General features: G+C 44.0%; 1 protein-coding gene across 1 annotated transcript in view; it reads right to left on the minus strand.

The window, feature by feature from the left end:
* Positions 1–20,389, minus strand: part of DIP-gamma (Dpr-interacting protein gamma) — a 45,369-nt gene that overhangs the window by 609 nt on the left and 24,371 nt on the right. The window contains exons 2-10 of the mRNA NM_143392.3: positions 2,072–2,497; positions 1,865–1,983; positions 1,698–1,798; positions 1,523–1,629; positions 1,286–1,459; positions 1,105–1,233; positions 555–753; positions 301–449; positions 130–189 (exon numbers count right to left, since the gene is read on the minus strand). Coding sequence (NP_651649.1) covers positions 130–189; positions 301–449; positions 555–753; positions 1,105–1,233; positions 1,286–1,459; positions 1,523–1,629; positions 1,698–1,798; positions 1,865–1,983; positions 2,072–2,159 — 1,126 coding nt within the window. The 5' untranslated portion in view covers positions 2,160–2,497. The remainder of the gene's footprint in view (positions 1–129; positions 190–300; positions 450–554; positions 754–1,104; positions 1,234–1,285; positions 1,460–1,522; positions 1,630–1,697; positions 1,799–1,864; positions 1,984–2,071; positions 2,498–20,389) is intronic.

Genomic DNA, 20,389 nt, shown 5'->3' on the forward strand with positions numbered 1-20,389 from the left:
AAAAGCAAAAAAATAGTTCAGATTATACAGAAAAGAGTTAAAAATCGCTTGCTTTTGTATTTTTTTTAATATTTTCATTTTAAATAACTCCACACGAAAGATTTATCCTTCCATATACGTGGGACTCACCTCCGATGTAATTCAGATGATCATCGTTGCTGGCGGAGGCGCCCGGATGAAGCTTGATTTCTGCAACACAGAACCACAGGCATCGAGAAAAAAAAAAACAACAGGGACAAACAAAACAAATTAAACCCTGTGATGGCGGGAGATGGTGGAGTAGAGATTGCGTATACGCACCGTATAACCGCAATGTGCCCTCGGCACGGCCCAGCGAGTTTGTGCTGACGCAGTGATAGGTGCCCACATCGGAGGGCGAGAAGGAACGCACCACCAGCAGCATGACGCCCCGATAGCCATCGCGGCGCTCCGTTATCCCGTACTTGGGCCTGCATTGGATATGGGTCGGCATGGATGGAGAGCAAGGGAATGGAATGGTTTTCGAGATGGATATGTATCACTGATGTCTGCCGTCCGGAATTCCCTCAACTTACCCGTCGAGCAGCATTTCGGGACCCGGCGAGCCGGACTCCAGGCTGGCCGTGGAGACGCTGGCGAATCCGTTGGACGTCCGCGCCCCCTTCAGCCAGTAGGAGACGGGCGACGGCGAGGCCTCCACCTGGCATTCCAGCTGCACATCGGATCCCAAGGGCGTGCCCAGGAGCTGGCTGGGGGCCCTCACCATGGGAGCAACTGTGAAGTGGAATGGTGAGTGAGTGAGTGAGTGGGCGGTCGGATTTCATTGATTGCAGAATATCGCGCAGATAAATTCGCTTATTGTTCTTATTCTCATGAAATTGTTTAAATTTTCAGCAGACGGATTTTTAAAGTGGCTACTTTAAGTGCTGAAACTTTGATTACAGAATTGTGGCGTTTCAATACTTTTAGCAAATGTTAAGTAGGATTGAAAGTGACTGATTCTTAGTCAGCTGACAAGCTATATGTAATTGAAAATGATAAGTCCTAATTTTCGGTAAAGGCATAGGGTGCACTTGTACTTGAAGCCTAATATTCTATTCATCGAGTTAATATTTGATAACTCACATTGCACACTCAGCGAGACTCGTTTGCTGACGGCAGGTGGAACATCGTTGGATGCTATACACAAGTAGGCGCCCATCTGACGCCTCTCCAGGCGGAGCAGCCTGAGCGAGGATCCATTATAGGACTCCACTGGAAAAGGGTAATGAATTAGGAATCAAAGGATTTCAGGGCATGTTTGTACCTTTCATGAGCTCCCTACTGCCTGGCTTGCGAATGAGTATCATTTCGCCGTCCTCCCTGCGCCAAGTGACCCTTGGCTGGGGATTTCCCGTGGCTTTGCAGGTGAGCGTGGCATCCTCGCCCTCCTGGACGGCCAGATCGGCGGATGACTCTTCGTTGATGATATCCGGTGGTACTAAAAGTATGTGATTTCTATAAGTTTAAGTTCTATATAGGAACACGCGATCAAAGGACATACCCTGCACATCGATACAACCCACTTGTTTCTTCATGGGACTCGTATTTATTTGGCACATATAGCAGCCGCGGTCACTTTCCCGCAGTTTGCTGATTTTTAGTTTCCATCTTTAAGTTGCAAGTTGCAAGTTGTATATAAGCTATATTATCGCTAAAAGGAAGTTCAGTGGGCTTACGTGTGCATATCCTGATGCATGACGCTGATTCTCGCATTATGGGTGACAACGCGACCTTGGAGAGCTAAAACGGTCTGATCGGAGGCTCTCAGCCAACCAACCTATTATCAGGGGATTATATATCATATTATATATATTGCAATGCAAGGTAAATCATTCTAGCTCACCTTATTCTTGCCGAGATTGCGCACCGAGCAGGCCAGGATGGCCTCGCGTCCTGCCGGATATGTGACGTTGTTGATGAACCCTATGAACTCCGGATCGGGATCCAGCTGGGAACTGCTCTCTGCGAATGGAGGTGAAAATGGATGTAGTAAGGCAACCGCTCGCAATTAAATGCCTCCCATGCCGTGCCCCATTCCATGGCCACTTACCGTGATGCTGGTTCTGGGTCGAGCCACTGCCGCATTTTGTGGCCATTATCAGGATGACAAACAGCGTCGATTGCAGCAGCTTCTCCATATTGTTGTTGATGTCGTTGTTGGTGGAGTTGTTATGGCCGTTGTTGCTGCTGTTGCAGTTGCTGTTGCGGTTCTTTTATTTGCTGCAGCAGCTGCTTCTCTGCTGGCACTCTTTGTTTTCCTATTATTTTATGGGTATTTTAGTTGCTGTTTTTTTGTGCTTTTCTTCTGTGGGGGTCTCGCGGCAATTTCTATTTCTATTTGCATTCGAATTTGAATGCGAATTCCTATTTCAATTCCGATTCCGATTGCGAATTCTATTTACCGCGTGTTTGTGCCAATTGGGCTTTGATTTTCAGCTGGTTCGACTCGCCGCCCCACTGCCACGCCCATTGACATCTGCAAGTAAACAAGAAATGCGAGCAAAACATCAGAGCCAGAATCAGAATCAGAATCAAATGCGGATTCAGATTCAGAAACGGAATCACAATCCCCGTCCGAAGCGGAATCATCGATTTAAATTTATATCGCGATAAAGCGAAAAAAAAACGAAGAATCGAGCACAAAAGGCTGTTCAATTTGAGTGCACTAAAAGGGGGGCTGGTTTGCTGAGGGGGGGGGGGGTTGGGGTTGGAGTTGGGCAAAAGGGGGCTGCATTTGATGGCAGCAGCGCCCATCGCTAACTTGATTATCAAGCGTTGCAACAAATTTGACGTTGCCTGCTTTTAGGGGCATCCAATATGGCTGCCGGGCAAGCTCAATCTCACCAACACAGCAATGTAATGCACTGAGCGAAATCGAATTATAAGATTAAATAAACATATTGCCAAAAGTAATTACTATTCCATCTACGGTTTATTTAATTGGTAATTTTATATGGAAAGCCTGAAATCTGTTTATCATTGAAACATTAGATAATCTTAGGTGTTTAGCTATATATTTTTGCGCAGTGCACCACCCCCTGTTGCCACCAATTTGGGATCCCCGGCTCAGTCCAGCCCGACACAAAGTAAAAGGCAAATGCAATTTTCAACACAAACAAAAATTTATGGCTCGGCAGCAGCAGTATCCTTGGTCCGTCCAGCAGCCAGGATGCTGCAGTCAGGATGCAGAAGTTGCAATAAAAGAAGCGCTCGCGATTTTGGGCGGGCGTGAAAAGCGGTTAAAAAGGCGAAAGGTGCAAAATATGAATGTAAATATTAAAAAAGTTTCGAGGCGCACAAACTAACGAGGTGTTCGCTCATTTGCCGTGCCTCTGAAACGCGCCACAAACTCTGATCTTCCCCGTGGCCGCGCCACGCCCTCCGTGCAACGACCGACCACCTGCCGCTGCGGCATGCGCTGTAATTTAATTCCAGTGTGAAATTGAGCGCTCTCCTAATAGTGAATTTGCACTAAACCAGTTAGCAAGTCGCCGGAGCGATGTCTTGCGAACTTTTGACGAGGTGTCAATGCGATGCCCCAGGAACTGGTGAGTGTGGAGCCGGGAAAACCGTGCGATGGGAGCTTGCAGTTCCGGGTTCCGCCCGCCAACTCCCTTCGGACTCCCTGGGTGGTGACATTCAAAAGGCGGAAATGTGATTTACTTATTAAATTAGAGTTTCAGAATGTTGCAGGGACGAGAACTTTACTCGGCGTGGGAAGCACTCCGGCTTGCAGCATGCGAAACTTGCCACGGAGTCGGGCTTTAGTAAGGGATGTGAATGTGGATGGGAAGGGGAATCAATCTGCTTTCCTGCTAAGTGGATTAACTTACGGTTATTAAATTTAATTGTTTTCCCAGCCCATTGTATTAATGGCCTTGTGTTGGGAATCATTTCCTTCTGTTGGCTGGACGATTGTGTAATTTTTATTAGGCTTATCTACATTCGGTATCTAAATTGAATTTCTAAATATTGCGTATCGGAACTGAAATCTGGTTTTATTGACTTCCTTTTCTACTTAATTTTATTGTATTTTGAATAAATAAAACAGCACATGTCAGCATTTCCATTTGCATCTGTACACTTCCTTTTTAACTATTTTTATTTATTGTATTTAAAGCCAAACAAATGGCAGAAAAGAAATGCAAACAAAATATATAATTCGCATGCCAGCTAAAATACATTCATAAATTGGATACACAAATAAGTGAATTTAGAGATTTATTTTCTTGAAATTGAATTGTTTAGTTTCTAAGCATTTCATTCATCGACTTCTGCATTGCACATGTAATTAAACTGAACATTAACTTCTTTCATACCTTCTTACTTTGCATTTAGTTTACACCTAATTAGAGGTGTTCAAAGGCACCTCTTCCGATTGAATGGCTCCTTTTGCGAATGCCTCATACTCATCACATATTCACCTCGATTCACGGCAAATTCCCAGTTAATCATCGGGCGTTATTTCGACTGATTTCCGCTGCCTTTGGCCAAAGGCACCCACGCCTTTTAGCCATTCCGCTGATTGCCCGCCCGCCCGCCAGACAACATTTGCATTAGCACTCAAAAGACGGAATATTTAAGAGCGTCCCACAGTGCGAAAATAAATAAATTTGCTGTGTAAACAGAAGCGCGCCGCCAAAGAGAGCAAGCTGGAAAAGCTGGAAAAACTGAGCAAGGAAGAATGAATGGGCTAGGAAAAACATGACAAAAAACTGCGCCCATCAAATGAAAGGAAGAAACTGCAAATCAGCGCAGTTGCACCAAAGGTAAACTTCAGGCCTGGCCAAAAAGGAGTGGGGTTTTCCGCCGCGCGGGTGGCTGGGAAAAGCGGGCGGAAAAGTGTGTAACTCGGCTGGAGCGGGGGGTTGTAAGGAAAGAGAAACTCGACAAGTGGCAGTGCGAGGTCGGCGGAGCAAGTGAAAGGAGCAAAAGGCGACAGCAAAGCGAACTAACACAGCGGAAAAGCCTTTTGAAGTTTCTCCACTAACACAACAACAACAACAATAATAATAACATAACAGCTAAAGCAGCAACAGCAGCGTGAATAACAAAAACAAGAGGCAATGCAACAACAACAGCGGGGACTACAAAGGATTGGTTTTCAAACTCAAAATACCAAATACTCTAATTTTGGGTTTTATATTATATAATTACAGAAAATCAGATCAGAAACTTATATATAGTAAGCAACAAAAAAAGATTTATTTTCCAATCAGTGTCATTCTTTTAATAACTATTCCACATTATAGACTTCCATGTCAATTCATAAACTAATGTTATTAATGTGATTAATTTATATATTAGCTCCTAATAATTAAAATATATTTATAATTGCTTACCAATTTAATACACACAACCAACAAAAATAAATAAAGATATTATTACCACGAATTTGTTTTGTTCGCTAATGCCACTAATTATTTGTCTAAAAAGATCTAAAAATAGCAATGCGGATATTTAATCGTATAATTAACTGGAATTTTAAATTGATCGTTTTTGTATTTGGTGTGCCTCAGGCAAAACACAAATAAATGTGTTGATAATGTTTTGTTGGAAAATTGTAGCCCAAAAAGTATTTGTAAAATAAAACAAATAAATTCTATTAACTCCCTTAGCTCTGGATAATCGCGCCAAACTGCTGGCCAAATTGAGTCGACCCAACGGAAAACCCGAAGCCAGTGCAACAAGAACAACAGCAAACTCTTGAGTTTAAGAGCGCTGACGACGTCAGCAACGCGTCGCGAAAGCGGTGGAAAAGCGGAAAAACCGGGGGAAAATCGGTGGGCGGTGGAAGGACGAAGGGGGAAGGACACAAGGGTGGGTCCACGGGTCAGTCGTGCAGGCAAATGGCAGAATGTTCGGCAAAGCAATTTGACTTAAAAATGCTTAGCACTTGCATATCCTGGCAATCGTCCCGCCAGTCGCGTCCATCGTCCATCGTCCTTCGTCCGTTGCCAGCTCAGCTAAATAAGGACAACAAAAGGAGGCAGCGGAGACAGGGACAGTGACGGCGACTGCGATTCCGAGAAGGACAAATAAAATAAGGAGCCGGCGTAGAGCCTTAAAGGATCACGAGCTGTGAGTGCGCTTAAGCTCATTTATTTAAATTAAAACAAACACTGCAGGCGCACAGGCAGCGCAGGACATTCGGGAGTGGGCGGGATAGTTCTGGGGGCTAAGCCACCAAAGCTTCGCCTCAATGCATACATTGTGCATATCCTGCGCCCTTTTGACTCTCTTCCTGTGCACGTGTGCGTGTGTGTGTGTTTTGCCCTTTGGGGGACATGAGTGTGTGTGTGTGTGTGTTGGCAGCAGAACTTTGGCAACATTTCCGATTGCCTGCGCCAGGGCGCTTGGAAAATATTTTGTGCCATTTGTCCTTTTTGTCATTTGTCCGGTGGCACAAACGGGGCAAATTGTTTGCAATAATGCGCGTGGCACTCTCCATTTTGCAGGTGCGACTGCCAGGTGAGCAGCGTGGCGGGGCGCCCAATGAATTTCACTCGCATTTGTAAGTGCCATCGAATAACAATAACAACGGGGCTCACACGATAAAGAAAAAAGAACAAGAACAATGGAGCCATACACGCTAGCCAGTTTTTCCGCTTTTCGCAACTTTTCCAGTTTTGCGAGATTGCACGCTCTTACAGATTATAATTAACAGGTGAAAAAGTGGCGCAGCAATATTGTAATGTAATACGCAGCCAATTGTGACCAAATTTAATATATAAGAATTCAATTCGGTTTATAGTGACTATATGGCTTATGAGGGCATAAAAGCTATTAGTGTTTCCAATTTATGCTTGGGTTACCTGAAAGTACCTACTCTTACATACTTTTAGCCACCTTTTGCTAGTAATTTGACTGTGATCTCAGTGCAGCTCATTCATATGCCACATTATCAATCAATTGGGTTTCACCTTTTTTCAAGCACTTGCGTAATTAAGCCTCCTTGAGGTGGCATGAATGCATTAAATGATCCTGTTTTGGCAAGCGGCATGCAATCAAATTACAATTACGCACTCATTTGGCCGCAAACAAACATCTATTATGCACTTTCAAGCCATTTGTATTGGCGCTTACTGCGGCAGCAGTCACAACAGCAACAAAGATGACAAAATGCAATAATTTGTGTTGCAAAGTTGAAGCGGAAAATCGCAAAATGAAAATGTTAATTGATTCTGTTTTTATGCCACCCCCCCCCGCATTTTTTTTTTACCCCATGCACTGGCTGTTGCTCTTGTTTCTTTGCAGCTGGTGTATTTGTTGTAGTTGGCAGAAAAGTTTTGTCAATGGGATTTTTTATTGCAGTCGGTAAAAGTTTTTATGTGCCACCATTAGTAGCCAATTATTGGCGACTTCTAAGGGGATTCAGAGGGGCTGGGGGGCATTGCAAATTTATATTCCATGTCAGCGGCTTTCGACTGCAGCTGGGCAAAAAAAAAAAAAAAAAAAAAAAATGCTGGAATCGAGAAAAAGTGCTAGACAAGCGGGAATGGCCGATAATGAGCATCTAATAACTCAATTTGGGCCAAGTCAAGGATAAGTAGAATGGTGGGGTCTCATTTTTTTGCGAGGGGAGGGCGCGACACTAATTAAAACCACTGCAAATGGGAAATGGCTGCAGTTGTCGGCGCTTCTTTTAGCTTAATTAAACATTGCCGCTTGACTTTTAATTGATTGTGAACAAACTGAAAAGCTTGCAGCAGACAAATAAACAATTTAACTAAATGCGCCGCAAAGTAGGCAACAGCGGGTTTTTATGGCCTGCGAGGGGAATGGATAGGCATCAAATGGTTGGCCCTCTAAGCCAGTACGACTACCGACTGCCAAGTGGCAAATGGCAAGTGGGAAGTGGCAGGGAAATGGAAATGGAAATGATGCCTGCCGTCGCCGGCTGCCTGGTGCTTGCTGCTTGCTGCTTGCTGCTTGCTGCTTTCCACCAGGCTGAAAACAGTGTAAATGTAAACACAGCTCAGCAACAAAAGCCAGCAAGGCGTCAGAGCAGGAACAATGCGTAAGTCGAATGAATGGGACCCGCCCGATGGCCCCCTGGTATCCTGCCCATCCTCCTGCCAGGACATTCACTCACTACCCATCCACCCACAGCCGGAATGAATGAACAAATGCTGATGGCTTAGGCTGCTCCGACTTGGCCTCGTCTCTCTGTTCCTCAGCCTTTCTCCGTTTTGAGTGAGTGAATGAGTGCTGGGGACAATTGCGATAATTGCCGTTGTCTCACACCTACAGCTGAAAAATCTGGCTAAAGGGTAAAGGCGATGGGGCAGGCACAGGCACAGGGGCAGGAGCAATGAAAATGTGTGGCTGCAGAGTCGTGAAATGATGACAAGAAAAAGCTTTTCCGCCGGCAGTTTGCCCGACCCCCATCCATAAACCCCCCATCCAGTCGCCGTCGTGAACCCTATTTATTCAACAATTTTCTACAATTTTATTGTTTACATTTATGTTGAAACTCACACATGAGTAGCGTGTACCCCATCTTTGGGCAAAAGTTTTTCTTGGCCTGGTCTTTCGTTATTTCCAACTCTAAACTCGGGCTTTTGCCAGCTCATGTTCGCCGCACTTTTGCCCCTTTTTATACACATTTTTGGACGTCTTTTTTCGCGCACAATTTGCATGCGAATTTGCCGCTGTCTGTGGAACGCCCCACTTCCTCGACCGCCCCCAGTTTTCCCCATCTTGGCTGCGCGTGCCTTTTCCTTTTTCCCGCACGACTGCAGGCTGCCACTTGGCCCTCCTTTTGGCCATCTTCCCGCGCTCCCGCGCACTCATCCTCCCATCTGTTTGCACGTTTTTTCTTTTTTTTTGCCGCCCGCCGCCTCCTTGTTCATTTTTTATGCCCCGTTAACAACTTTTGCTCGGTTTACTTTTCCCGTGTCGGGCGGCGGCAGCGACGTCTTTGAAAGTTTAATTGTTGTTGCATGTCTTTTTGCGACGCCTCCTCCGCCCTTATCCTGCTGCCCCCTGCACCCGCCACGTCCTGCATGTCGTCCTGCTGCTCCTGCTGCTCGCTTCGTTGTGTAAATTGTACGCCGCACGTTTTTACGCCTGCAGCGGCTCAAGAACGGAGAAGCTGGAGCAGGAGGAGGAGCACAAGGATGGAGCTCGGGCCAGGAGCAAATGAAGGACCGGGAGGAACAAAGCTGACGAGTCGGGGACTCCGCTGTCTTACCCATATGCATATCTGTCTGTCTCAGCGCGCACAGCAATGGCCATTATTATAGCGCTATCTTAAAAAGTATCTGTTGTCTATGAAATTAAATATCTACACCATATACTAAAGCTTTCGTAACAATGACAAATTTATGATATAATATGATATGATATGATATCTTAGGGGCTTCAATCCTTTCATGTATAAAAGTTATACCCTGTGTACCATCGAATTTGAGATTGAATTTAAGGTTAGTCTTAAAGTCACATTGCATTGTTGAACATTAGCCAAAGGAAGCGAATTTGCCTGGCTGTGATATTTTTTGTGGCAGGCGCTGTGCGATTGTGAGTGGTTGGGTGTCCTGGGGTCTTCCTGCTCGTCGGAAGTGTGAAACTGAAATTGAGCAACTAAAGGACTAAAAGGCTGTTGCCTACTTCCTGTCGCTGCTGCGTTCATTGCCAACGTCTGTTACTGTTGAATGTGTGTGCGTGCGAGCATGTGTGTGGTTGTGTATAAGTGGATGTGGGGCTGTGCGTGCCTTCGACTTTATTTGGTTTACGTAGCGCTTGGCATTTATTTGCCCACAGTGAGACACTCGCAGCCAAACTGGGAAAACTTCGTTACCCCAAGAAACAAAAAAAAAAAAGAAAAAAATGGGAAAAAATGAAGGAAAAACTCGCGTCTACGTATATTTGGGGAATTGCTCGGGGGGAGTTTGTAAAACGCACTCTTCTCGGCGATAACTCCATTGAACTGGGCACAAGTGTTGTTCCGTGCACCCCCTCATTGCCCCATTTTGGACCTTTTTTTTTGCATGTGTCCAGAGTTGGTAGCTCGAAGCTGAAAAGCGGAAACGGAAGCGATAAGATAACACATACACATGCATGCATATGATTTTTACCCGCTCGTCCTGGTTCGAAGGGTTCTCTACGTTCTCTGGTTTTGTTTTCCCTTTACCCGGGCACTTTTTTTTAGCTGCCCGTGCTGCTGTGTGTTATCTGTTATCTAATAGTCGTGATTGCTCAATCATTTGACAAATTTGATTGTAATTGAAAAGCAGAGCTACGGGATTGACACGACGGATGGGTTACGATCGCATCGAAAGGCAAATGGCGAGATTAAATTTTGACTTGTGTAAAGTGAGTTTAAGAAGAGGTTTATTTTGCGGTCCATATAAGAAGGATACTTAGTTCAGTTTTATGTGCACCAAAAGACCTAGCTCATATGCCAGCTTGTTATAAATACAACATAATTATGTTTATATGCTTTGTTTGCCAGCTTTCGCGAACACAAACTTCCGAATCCACAAGTGGTTTTAAAGTTTAGCTGGAGTACAAATTTTCTTTTCAAATTTAACCTAAAACTTCTGCTAAATCTTATGTATAATTGGCTAGGCCCTGGAGCCAAGGCTGAGCATCTTTAGAAAAATTCCTAGAATTTCTGAAGCAGCGGAAGGGGACACATAATCGGCGCTGCTAGCCGCATTTGTTGCCATAATTGCTGTTGGCTTAATTTCAACAGGCAACTTCCGTGACGGCAACTTGAATTGCTTCTCCGTATGCTTATTGCGCTCCTGCCACTTCTGCTGCAACTCCTTCGCCGGCGACAATGACAACATGGAAATCCATTTGAGTCCACAATCTTGCTATGTTGCAGCACACACATCTACACGTGTGCGTGTGTGCATTGTTACACTCGGAAAAATGTATAACTTTTTCATCTCCATTATATGTATAGTATAGTTAGAAATGTTCATAGATCTCTTTTCTAAGATAATAAATATGTAATTGCGAAGCATATTATTATATTAAGTATACGCAGTGTGGTTTCCCTTGCAAATATTTAGTAATGTTTCTTGTTTAAAGTTTAACTTACTATTACCAATTATTAAATTATTACTATAATTATTAAAATAACGAGTGCAGTTTTCCACCATTTTCTCAGCTGAGAGAACGATTTATTTTGCAGATTGCTTGCACTTTGGCTTTGAATTCCCATGCGTCCTTTTTCGTAGTGCATGAGCTGCTGCTCATTTGGGTTTGGCTTTCTATCCGTCTGCAGCTCACTTTTCCCCCTCTCCCTTCCCCTTCCCTAACCCTCTGCTCTACGCTTTCCCGGTCGCTTTGTTATTCTTATTGCAGTGGCGTGCGCTTCGCCTCCTCGTCGTTTTCCTTTTGCTGTTCGCTTGGCTCCCGAGCTCCTTTCCATGTGTGTGAGTGGGCTGGTGTGAGCGTGTGTGTGTGTGTGTGTCCTGTGTCTTGGAATCGTTTGTCCGGCACCTAGCCCCTCCTGGCGTCTGCTCATCAACGCCACATTTGTGTGCTCCTGCCTGTTTGGGTTCCTTTTCCTGGTCCTGCTGCCGAGCCTGCTTCAGCTCCTGCTCCTGGTCCTGCTCCTTTCTGCACTCCTTTCTCTGCATCCTGAAGCTTCTTACACTCCTTGCACTGCCTTCTCCATATGCAAGCCATGTCCTTCCGTGTGTGTCCGTTTCAACTGCGCATTTGTCTGGTCGCTTGAGCAGCCTTTCAGCTGTGATCACCCGCTTTTCACCGCCCTCTTCGGATTTTCCTTTTTCCCACCACAGCCGCCCCCCCTCCCCCTCAGCCAGCACCTACTTCTGCACCTCCTGTGGCTGTCTCTGTTTGCATAAATGACTGCGCCTGTGTATTTGGCATGACTCTTGAATTAATTTTGCAACATTTTAAATTGAGCGCAATTAATTGCAAAAATGTTTTATTTTTCCACTTGCACTCGTTTTTCACATTGCACATACACACTTTCCATTGCATACGTTCGTATTTGTATGTGTGTGTGTGTGTTTGTATGGGTTTTCTCTGTGCATTTGGTTGCCATTTTATTTTTTGTTCCCTCGCCAGCAAGTGCGAACACGCTCATTCAAGCATATGCACGTCGCCAGCGCGCCTTCTATACACTCACACAAACACACACTCGCATATATGTATGCGTATGTGTTACCCATTTACCCACACACCCATGGGCCAGCCCATCTATATGCAACGTTTTTGTTGCTCGCCCATCGTTTGGACGTGCTGCCTCTTTTGCCACTCATTTCATAGTTGCCATTTCTTTTTTGCACCCATTATTCGGCGTGTGAATGGGTATATTAAGCTGGTTGCATTGCATATATTAGGTCGTTACATTACAATAATGTCGGTTAAATTAATTGATAATGCCATAAGAAATTGCATTTTTTAAATGATTTCCAAAGGTTTTTAAAAAGTTAGTCCACAGGATATTAAAGAAATACCACCTTATAATTTATAATCAAATATTTAGGCAGGGCAAGCATTCTTTGCCCGGGTGAAGTGAGTGTAAATAAACAAATGGCAAATGCATACATATCTGAGCTGCGGCAACAGTGCGTATGAGTGATATATTCAAAAAGAATCTCGCAGGCATCCAAGCCATTTCGCATTTAACTTTTTTCTTCTGGAATGAATTATACATTTGCATCCCAGGCAACTTAAAATGACCATCAATTGGGAGCACAGCTGAGCTCCACTTAAATGGAAACCTAATTACTCTTGGGAATTTAACACAATGCCACTTACTTACTACCTGAAATGTTAGTTTGCCTACGAGAGTTTCAGTTGTGATATTTAAAACCACAAGGTTCAAAGCGTGCATGAATGAAAAACCAGGTATTTTAAATTCCAATATTTCCACTTTCCTATTCTTGCTTTTGTTGTTTCCGCTCTCCCCTTGTTACTGTTTCACCCAATTTTCTTCGCTCGCTCGTTTTCCCTGTGTATGTGTGTGTTTTTTCTGATTTTTTTTCATTTGTGTTTTATGCATTGCTTTTATCGCGTTTCTACGCTCGCACACACACACGTAGAGACGCAGACACAAACACATTGAGGCCGCGGGCGTCGCATAACACGCATCGCCTAAAAGTATGCAACGTGCATTGAAAGGCTTTTACATGACACTCCACTCTCTTTTGCTCCCACTCTCCACTTTCCTACCCTTGGCATTTTCCGCTTTCTGTTTCATTTTGGCCATTGTCCTGCTGTTGCTGTTAATTTTTCGGCGCTGCTGTGGCATTTTTGTCAGCTTCACTTACATCCGCCTCACTTTGCAGCCCATATATGTATATGTGTGCGTGCAGTGCACTATGTCGCTTATTTATATCCAATTGTTCATTTGTCTTTGGTTTATGCTGCGCATACGTCATTTTTGGCCATATTTCATCCCCACCCCCCGCACACACACGCACATCAAAGTGATTTGAAGACTGGTGTACCACAATGTGAAATATTTTTCATTATGCTTGTTCGTATTTGCATGTCCCTTTTGTTCTACCACTTGAAATAACAAAACTCAGGATGTAGCCCTACGAGGATTTGTCAGTCGGCCCAGGAAAGTGATCAATATGCGTTGAAGGATATAAATAATAATCATAAATTACAGATTTACCGATCGGGATATCGGACTTGGGCAAACAATTTTTATGGCCTCTGCTGTGAAAGGAAACTTTCAGTCGTGATAATTTATCTATGTAAATATTGGATTATAAACATTCTGTTGTGCTGCTGCGAGAAGCTCGAATGGTATATTCGTTTCACTCTCGATATTGATTGTTTTTTATTTTCCTGTTTCAAGTTTAACGAGAATTTTAGCATTCAGTGAACTGAGAGTGAAGTATTTCATAAATGTGTGGAACGTGTTTGTGTCACAGAGAAAAGGATTTCGGTGAAATGCTTTTATTTTTGCTGAACTGATTTCAAAAATGCAAGGCAATAACAAATAGTATAGAGGTGGAACATTTATAGCTATACTTTGGAGCCATAATAGCTTGGTCACAATATCACAAAAAAAAAAAAAAAATGATTCCAAAACTATTTCTCTTAAGCTGCGAAAGTTGAAGAATGAAATCATCAAATTCTTCGCCACTTAAGACTTTGATAGATTGGAGTTTCAGTTCCTGTTCGCAAAATTTCCGTGCCCAGAAAAGAGCCGAAACTTCTCCACAAATCGCACTCAAATCAGTCTGTAGTAGTGCTCGATGATGTCCTGGCTGCCAAAGGATATCCGCTTTAACTTTTGCCGCAATTGAACAGAGAGAACAGTATTTCATGAGAAGAAAGCGATTTTTCTTATTTATTTCTTTATTTTTCCTGCAAATTGTATCAGAATTTTTTCATCGTTTTCTTGCCTGCAATTGGTTTTTCCTCTCTTTTTTTTGGTGTTGCCACTTTTCTGGTTTTGTTGTTGCTCATTGCTCAAATGTATTTTGCATTTTTTATGGAACTTGCAATACAACAACAAGCAAATTTGTCTGTGTGTGTGTGGGAGTGCCCAAGTGAGAGAGAGTGGGACGCAGAAGGAGAAAAAGTTTTATTTCACTCTCCTTTGGCTGTCACATTTTCTTATTGTAGTTGATAAACTTGCCGTTCGTGCTCGGGCCATGTCCAAGTGTCTATGACTGTTTATGGCCCAGTCAGTCAGCCGGCCTGCCCCCGAATCCTTCGTCCCCCGCCTCCTATATGCCCTATAAGAGTGAGTGTGTGTGTGTTTATGTGTTAGCCTTCCTGTCAGTCAGTGTGTGCATGTTTTGGTTGGTTTTTTATTATTCAGTAAATCAAATCAGTTGCCTAACAACTCAATCCAAACACTTGCAGCACGCGCCATGGACAAGGACATGGACATGGCCCAGAGCAGGTCCACTTTACCACCCACTGATTACCGCCCAGCCTCTCCTACACACTCCTGCACACCCACACACACACACACACTCACCACTCATCTTTTTCATCTTGCTCATCTGTCTGCTGTGTGTCCTGGACTCCGTCTTGCTGTTATTTTTACAGTTAAGTCAATATGCAGCCGTCAAAAACAACACTTGATACTTTTGTGAGTTGCCGTAGCTGCTACTGCTGCAGACTTTTGGCCATATCCTTTGGCCCTCCAGACTGCCGAAGCTCCACCACCCCCACACACCCCCCCCTGCCTACCATCACTTCGTATCTGTCATCTGGCCATTGTGAGTTTTCCCTTGGAAAGTTTTGCACAAAAATAAACAACACACACAGAAGTTGGCAATGAAGCAGCGCTACAAATTTATGGTCATATCAACAACAGGAGCACCCACACTGAGATACGACTACACACACACATACATGCTGGCAGAGATACACACAGTTACAATTGGTTTGTTTCACTGCTAACAATGCATACATATGCATGAGCTGAGGGCGACCATAAGCGACTTACGTGCATAAGCCGTAGCAAAAAGCTTGAGCTATCATCCTAACAAGCGAGCGGACTGCAGTCCGTCATTCTGTCAGTCTGTCAATTCACCAATCAACCAGTCGCTCAGTCCATCATCGCACACATAGACACAGTAACTACACACATACTCCTATCCAAAAAGGATCCAAATCAGTCAGTGGATGGAAGGTGGATGGAAGGTGGGCGGCGGAGCTCGGATTCCAAATCGTGTGAAAGCGGATTGTTATCAATTCAGATGTCGATTCGCCTTCATGCTACGTCGGTAAACTCCGGACAGGTCTAATGGTTCAGATGCGATAATCCCCCAGATATCCTACCTGCATAAGGACCTGCAGTTCCGTTGATAACCATTGAGCACTTACATAAAGTGGCTTCGATTCGAGCTATTTGGAGTAAACTAGAACAGTTGTTTACAGCTAGTAAATAGTATTAAAAGCTGAAAAACTAAAATTGAAATATGCATTTAATTATTTTATATTATACCTATCTTTTCATTAACCAACTGAGAGCCAAGTAAATCCGTTAGCATGACAAACATAAAAAATTGGAACTAAATATATATTTTTAATCTGCTTATCCCTCGATTCAAACCGAACCATTTAATTTTCCCATTCCACTGAGAAATCCAAACTCGTCCAAGACATTTTCGAATCATTCATCACTCGGAATCATTTTCGGCCATCAATGCTTGATCGTTTCAATCGCTTTAAGGAGCATTTTCATAATCCCAACACTACGACGCCCACGTCGAGGAAAACTTATTTTTGGGGAAATCTCATAGACACGTATGCCCAAGTTGTGTGCCGTTGGCCATTACCAATTCGCAGCGAACCTTTTTTTTACGATTTACGTGCCGCATCCCCTGGGATCCGTAGAACAGGCACCAGACCCATTGTGCCACCTTCTCTTCCAAGTCCAACGCCACCACTCACATGCTCCATGCACATAGACACCTCCACTTCCACCTGGCACTCTGGTCATCCACACGGTTCGGGCTTTTAATATATCTCATATTTTTATGACGCTTACTGCAAAGTGGAGTGGTTCGAAATGGGCGGATGTGGGGTCTCGGGCTCCAAGGGTCATCATATTTTGTGTGATTTTTATTTTTTTCTCCGCTCCGCTCAACGGCTACTTTTGCCACTGAAATTAACAAGTCTCCACCACCAGAAACCTCCACCCACTAGCCACCAACCACCACCCACAGATATTCACACGTGCAGATATGGAATGTTTCGGCGATGGTGTGTGTGTGTGTGTGTGTGTGTGTGCTTTCGGCAAACATTTGGTGTTTGTTCATTTGTAATTTCGTTGTCGTCATTTGCATTCAGACTCGCTTTAGCCAAATTGGAATTGAATCAAACGATTGCCGCGGGACATTTGCCGTTAATAAAGCCATTCAATTTTAATCATCGCCATTCAATGCAGCGCCTTTTTGCCAGCCAACAAACAACAATGAAGAGCCGGCAGAAAAACGCCAAACAGGCTGGCAAACAAACAAACAAACAATATGGCCAAGTATTTGCCCTGAACAAATTTGCCGCAATCGGCCGCATTGTTGACACATTTTGTTTGGCGGGCTTTGGTAATTCAATTCGATATTTGATTAAACTAAAACCTGCGAGCAGTCCTCCTCCTGCCGGGCTCATTTGCTCGGCTCGTGCATATTTAATGCCAAATTTTTATTATCCTGGCAAAAGCGAAACAACAAAAGTAAGAAAAGGGAGAGCGTAGCCAAAGTTGGGAGTAAAGTTTCCAAGTCAAGGCAGCAACTTCAGCTTCAACTTCAACTCATCTCGGCTCAACGCAGCTCATCTCAGTTCGGTTCAGTTCAGTTCAGTTCGGTTAAGTTCGGTTCGGATGCCAGGCCCGTCAGGACATCAGGAGCACTCAGCTGGGGAGTTGTCAGTGTCCTGGTCTCCGCATCCGCACCCCATCCTGATCCCGATTCCCGAATGCCGATTCGACCCTGTCTCCTGCACATCATGTGGCCCACTTTCGGTGCTCACTGTGGCAACTGAGGCGTCATCATCGAGCTGGGTCCATTGTTGCTGCCCTAGCAGGACATCAAGGGATTGGCGAAGGGACCTTCGGTGGGGTTCCCTCCCTTCCAATTTTTTTTTTTTTTTTTTTTTTGGTAAAATGAAGTTTTTTCCCATTCTTTCGTCATGAATTGATAATGTACACATGCTCATAAGGGGATGCGTGCGACAGGGAAGGGGAGAGTGGGTCCTTTGGGGGGGATTGTTGCTATTTGCATACGCATGTGGATGCTTATCTGCTCTGTGGCTGTATCTATAATACTGCTGAATGCACATCAGCTTCTGTATGTATGAATTTGCAGATTATTTAGCCAAAAGTTGAAAGGTATTTCGAACAAACTAAAAACAAAAAACACATTTCACTCACACACACACACGCGCGCATCCCGCACACCGATGAGATGAGCGAAAGAAAAACAAGGGAAAAACCCCCAAAACTTTTATTAAGTTGGAAGATATTTTGTTGAAATTTATACACATTTGCTTTCTTCTCCGAACGGCTTTACCCCACCATTTTCCACCACCCCTTCGGCTTAGAGCTCACTTTTGTTTCGTGTGTTGGTTGTTTTATTTCGATGCTTTTTCTGTATGTTTTTTTTTTTTTAGCCCATTTTTGCCCCATTTTTTGCGCCTGGCCGTTAAAAAACTACAAGCAAATGGTTCGGCACAAAATTCGGCATTTGTTCTGCCTCTATTTCCTTGTCTTTGTTTTCCGGGCCCTCGTTTTTTATCTTCAACTGCGTCTTTGGCTTCCACGGCTTGCATTCCGCTTCATGGGGATTTATATTTTTTAATGGAAAGTTAAGCTCATAATAAACTGTAAAGAAAATGGAGCGTCTTAGTTTCCTTGCTCGTTAGTTTTCAGAAAGTAAACAAAAATCTGCTGACTGTCCGGTCCTTTTCTCTTTGCCTCTATCTGTATGTGTGAGTGTGCAGGTATGTTTGTTTGCCCAGGTGTGCGTCTATGTGTGTGTGGGTGTGTTGAAGGGTTCGCCGCAGAACTTTGAGGGATTCGGAATACCTTAAATGGTTTAATACGCGTACCTGTGGTCACAACAGTGGCCTTTTTCAATGAAGGCAAAGGCCTTGGTTTGTCGTCCGGATTAAATTGAAAATTCCAAATCTCTAAGGGTTTTACTTCTGTTTGACCTAAAAACAATCAAAAGCGGTTGTGTGGACTTTGCATTAATTAAAATAGTGCTCCAATTTATTTAATTGTTGCAGGGCCATAATGAATGCAACACGAAAAGAAATTAGTTTCATTTTGGCCAATATCAATTGCAGTCAAATCGATTCCCATTTAGTTTTTGACATTTCTATTTTAATATCGCTAGTTGACTATATTTATTGCACTATTTTTCTTTTACCAGTCGAACTGCATTTGAAACAACATATTATTTCGCGTCGTGCATCAATTAATAGCTTTGTTTTCAGCCAACCATTCGCCCCTTTTGGCTGTCAAAAGCTAGGATTAACCAGACCAAAGTCACCGCGAACAATGTCTATACATAAAACTAAACATCTAAATTGGGGCCTACGGCCATTCATCAGGAACGCAATTTGCATGATTATCGCGAGAGAAAAAGTGGGTGGTTTTGGCAATCGATAATGAAAGCCTGACGTCGAATTCGGCAAAGGATTTTGGAGGGATGGCGGTACTTATGTCATTCGGCTAACATATTTATAAATAATTTCCATACTAATATGCATTTTATGTAATTAGCGGTTAAAATAATAAATACACTACATAATTATCGCTCATTGGCTGACCGCACAGAGGCAGCGACAGAAATGAACTAGCCGAGTGGAAGAGTGGGTTTGCATTATGCCGCCATGTCTGCCGGATGTTCCATATATGTGTGTGTGCACTTATAGTTGGTCACTTATCACTGCTTTTGCAGGTATCTGTACGTGTGTGTGTGTGTGTGTGTGTGTGTGGGGCGGCGGGTGGGGGCGTGGCATTAAGGCATTAGCACCGCAAAAACATCAACTAATTGTGCATTTTGGCGATAATAAACACAGCCGTCGACTGGCTAAGAGTTTATTATTTCAGGCCCAGACCACACGACATAATGGTGCAAATATAAAAAAATAAAAAGGAGTGAATGCAGTGGGATTGTGGAGCTGATAGTATGAGTTCCCAAATCCCAGCCCACATACATATGTGACAAAAAGTTTGACATTCCCAGAGGGCGAGGGTGCCCTTTGCGGCCCAGAGAAATTAATAAGCGTCGCATTTATTAGCAGTCAAATAAAGTGATCAAAATGTCACTCATACGCAACGTATGCCGCCAGCTGATGCTGTGGCAACAGTAAAATATTTCCACTGCGAACGCGTGTGTGCGTATGTGTGTGTGTGTGTGTGTGCAACAGTCAAGCCAACAAACAAAGCCACACTGCCACGCCTCCACAACGTTAAATATTTCAAATAGTTAAGCGCATTAGCGGCACTTTCAGTTTGGGTTCGGTTCGCTGGTTGGTTGCTGGCCTGAAGTGGGTTGCTGGGTTGTTGGGCTGCTTTCGGGCTGTTCAGGCTGTTCGGGCTGTTTGGGCTGGAAAGCAGACAGCTGCCACTTTGCGAACACTGCGAGTGGCAGGGCCATCCCCTGAACTCTCATTCTCCTCGCGCCGTGCAACAAATCCTTTTGCATATGCCGAGAGCTATCGCATATCAAGCATACGCAGCGTGCGCCGCAGCCAATTAAAGTTTTTAATTCCCTCGCACCGCACCATCACCAGCACCTCGTTTTCCCAGCAGACAGGAGCTGGCAAACAGAGGCGGATTGCCGGATTGGCGGAGCAGCGCAGGAGCGGAGGAGTACTTATCCATTATCCATGACAATTGTTAAATGAACTTTACGCTCTAATGAGCTCATGGTACATGAATTAAAAATTC

This window comes from Drosophila melanogaster, chromosome 3R (genome assembly GCF_000001215.4).
Source record: "Drosophila melanogaster chromosome 3R".
NCBI lineage: Eukaryota > Metazoa > Arthropoda > Insecta > Diptera > Drosophilidae > Drosophila > Drosophila melanogaster.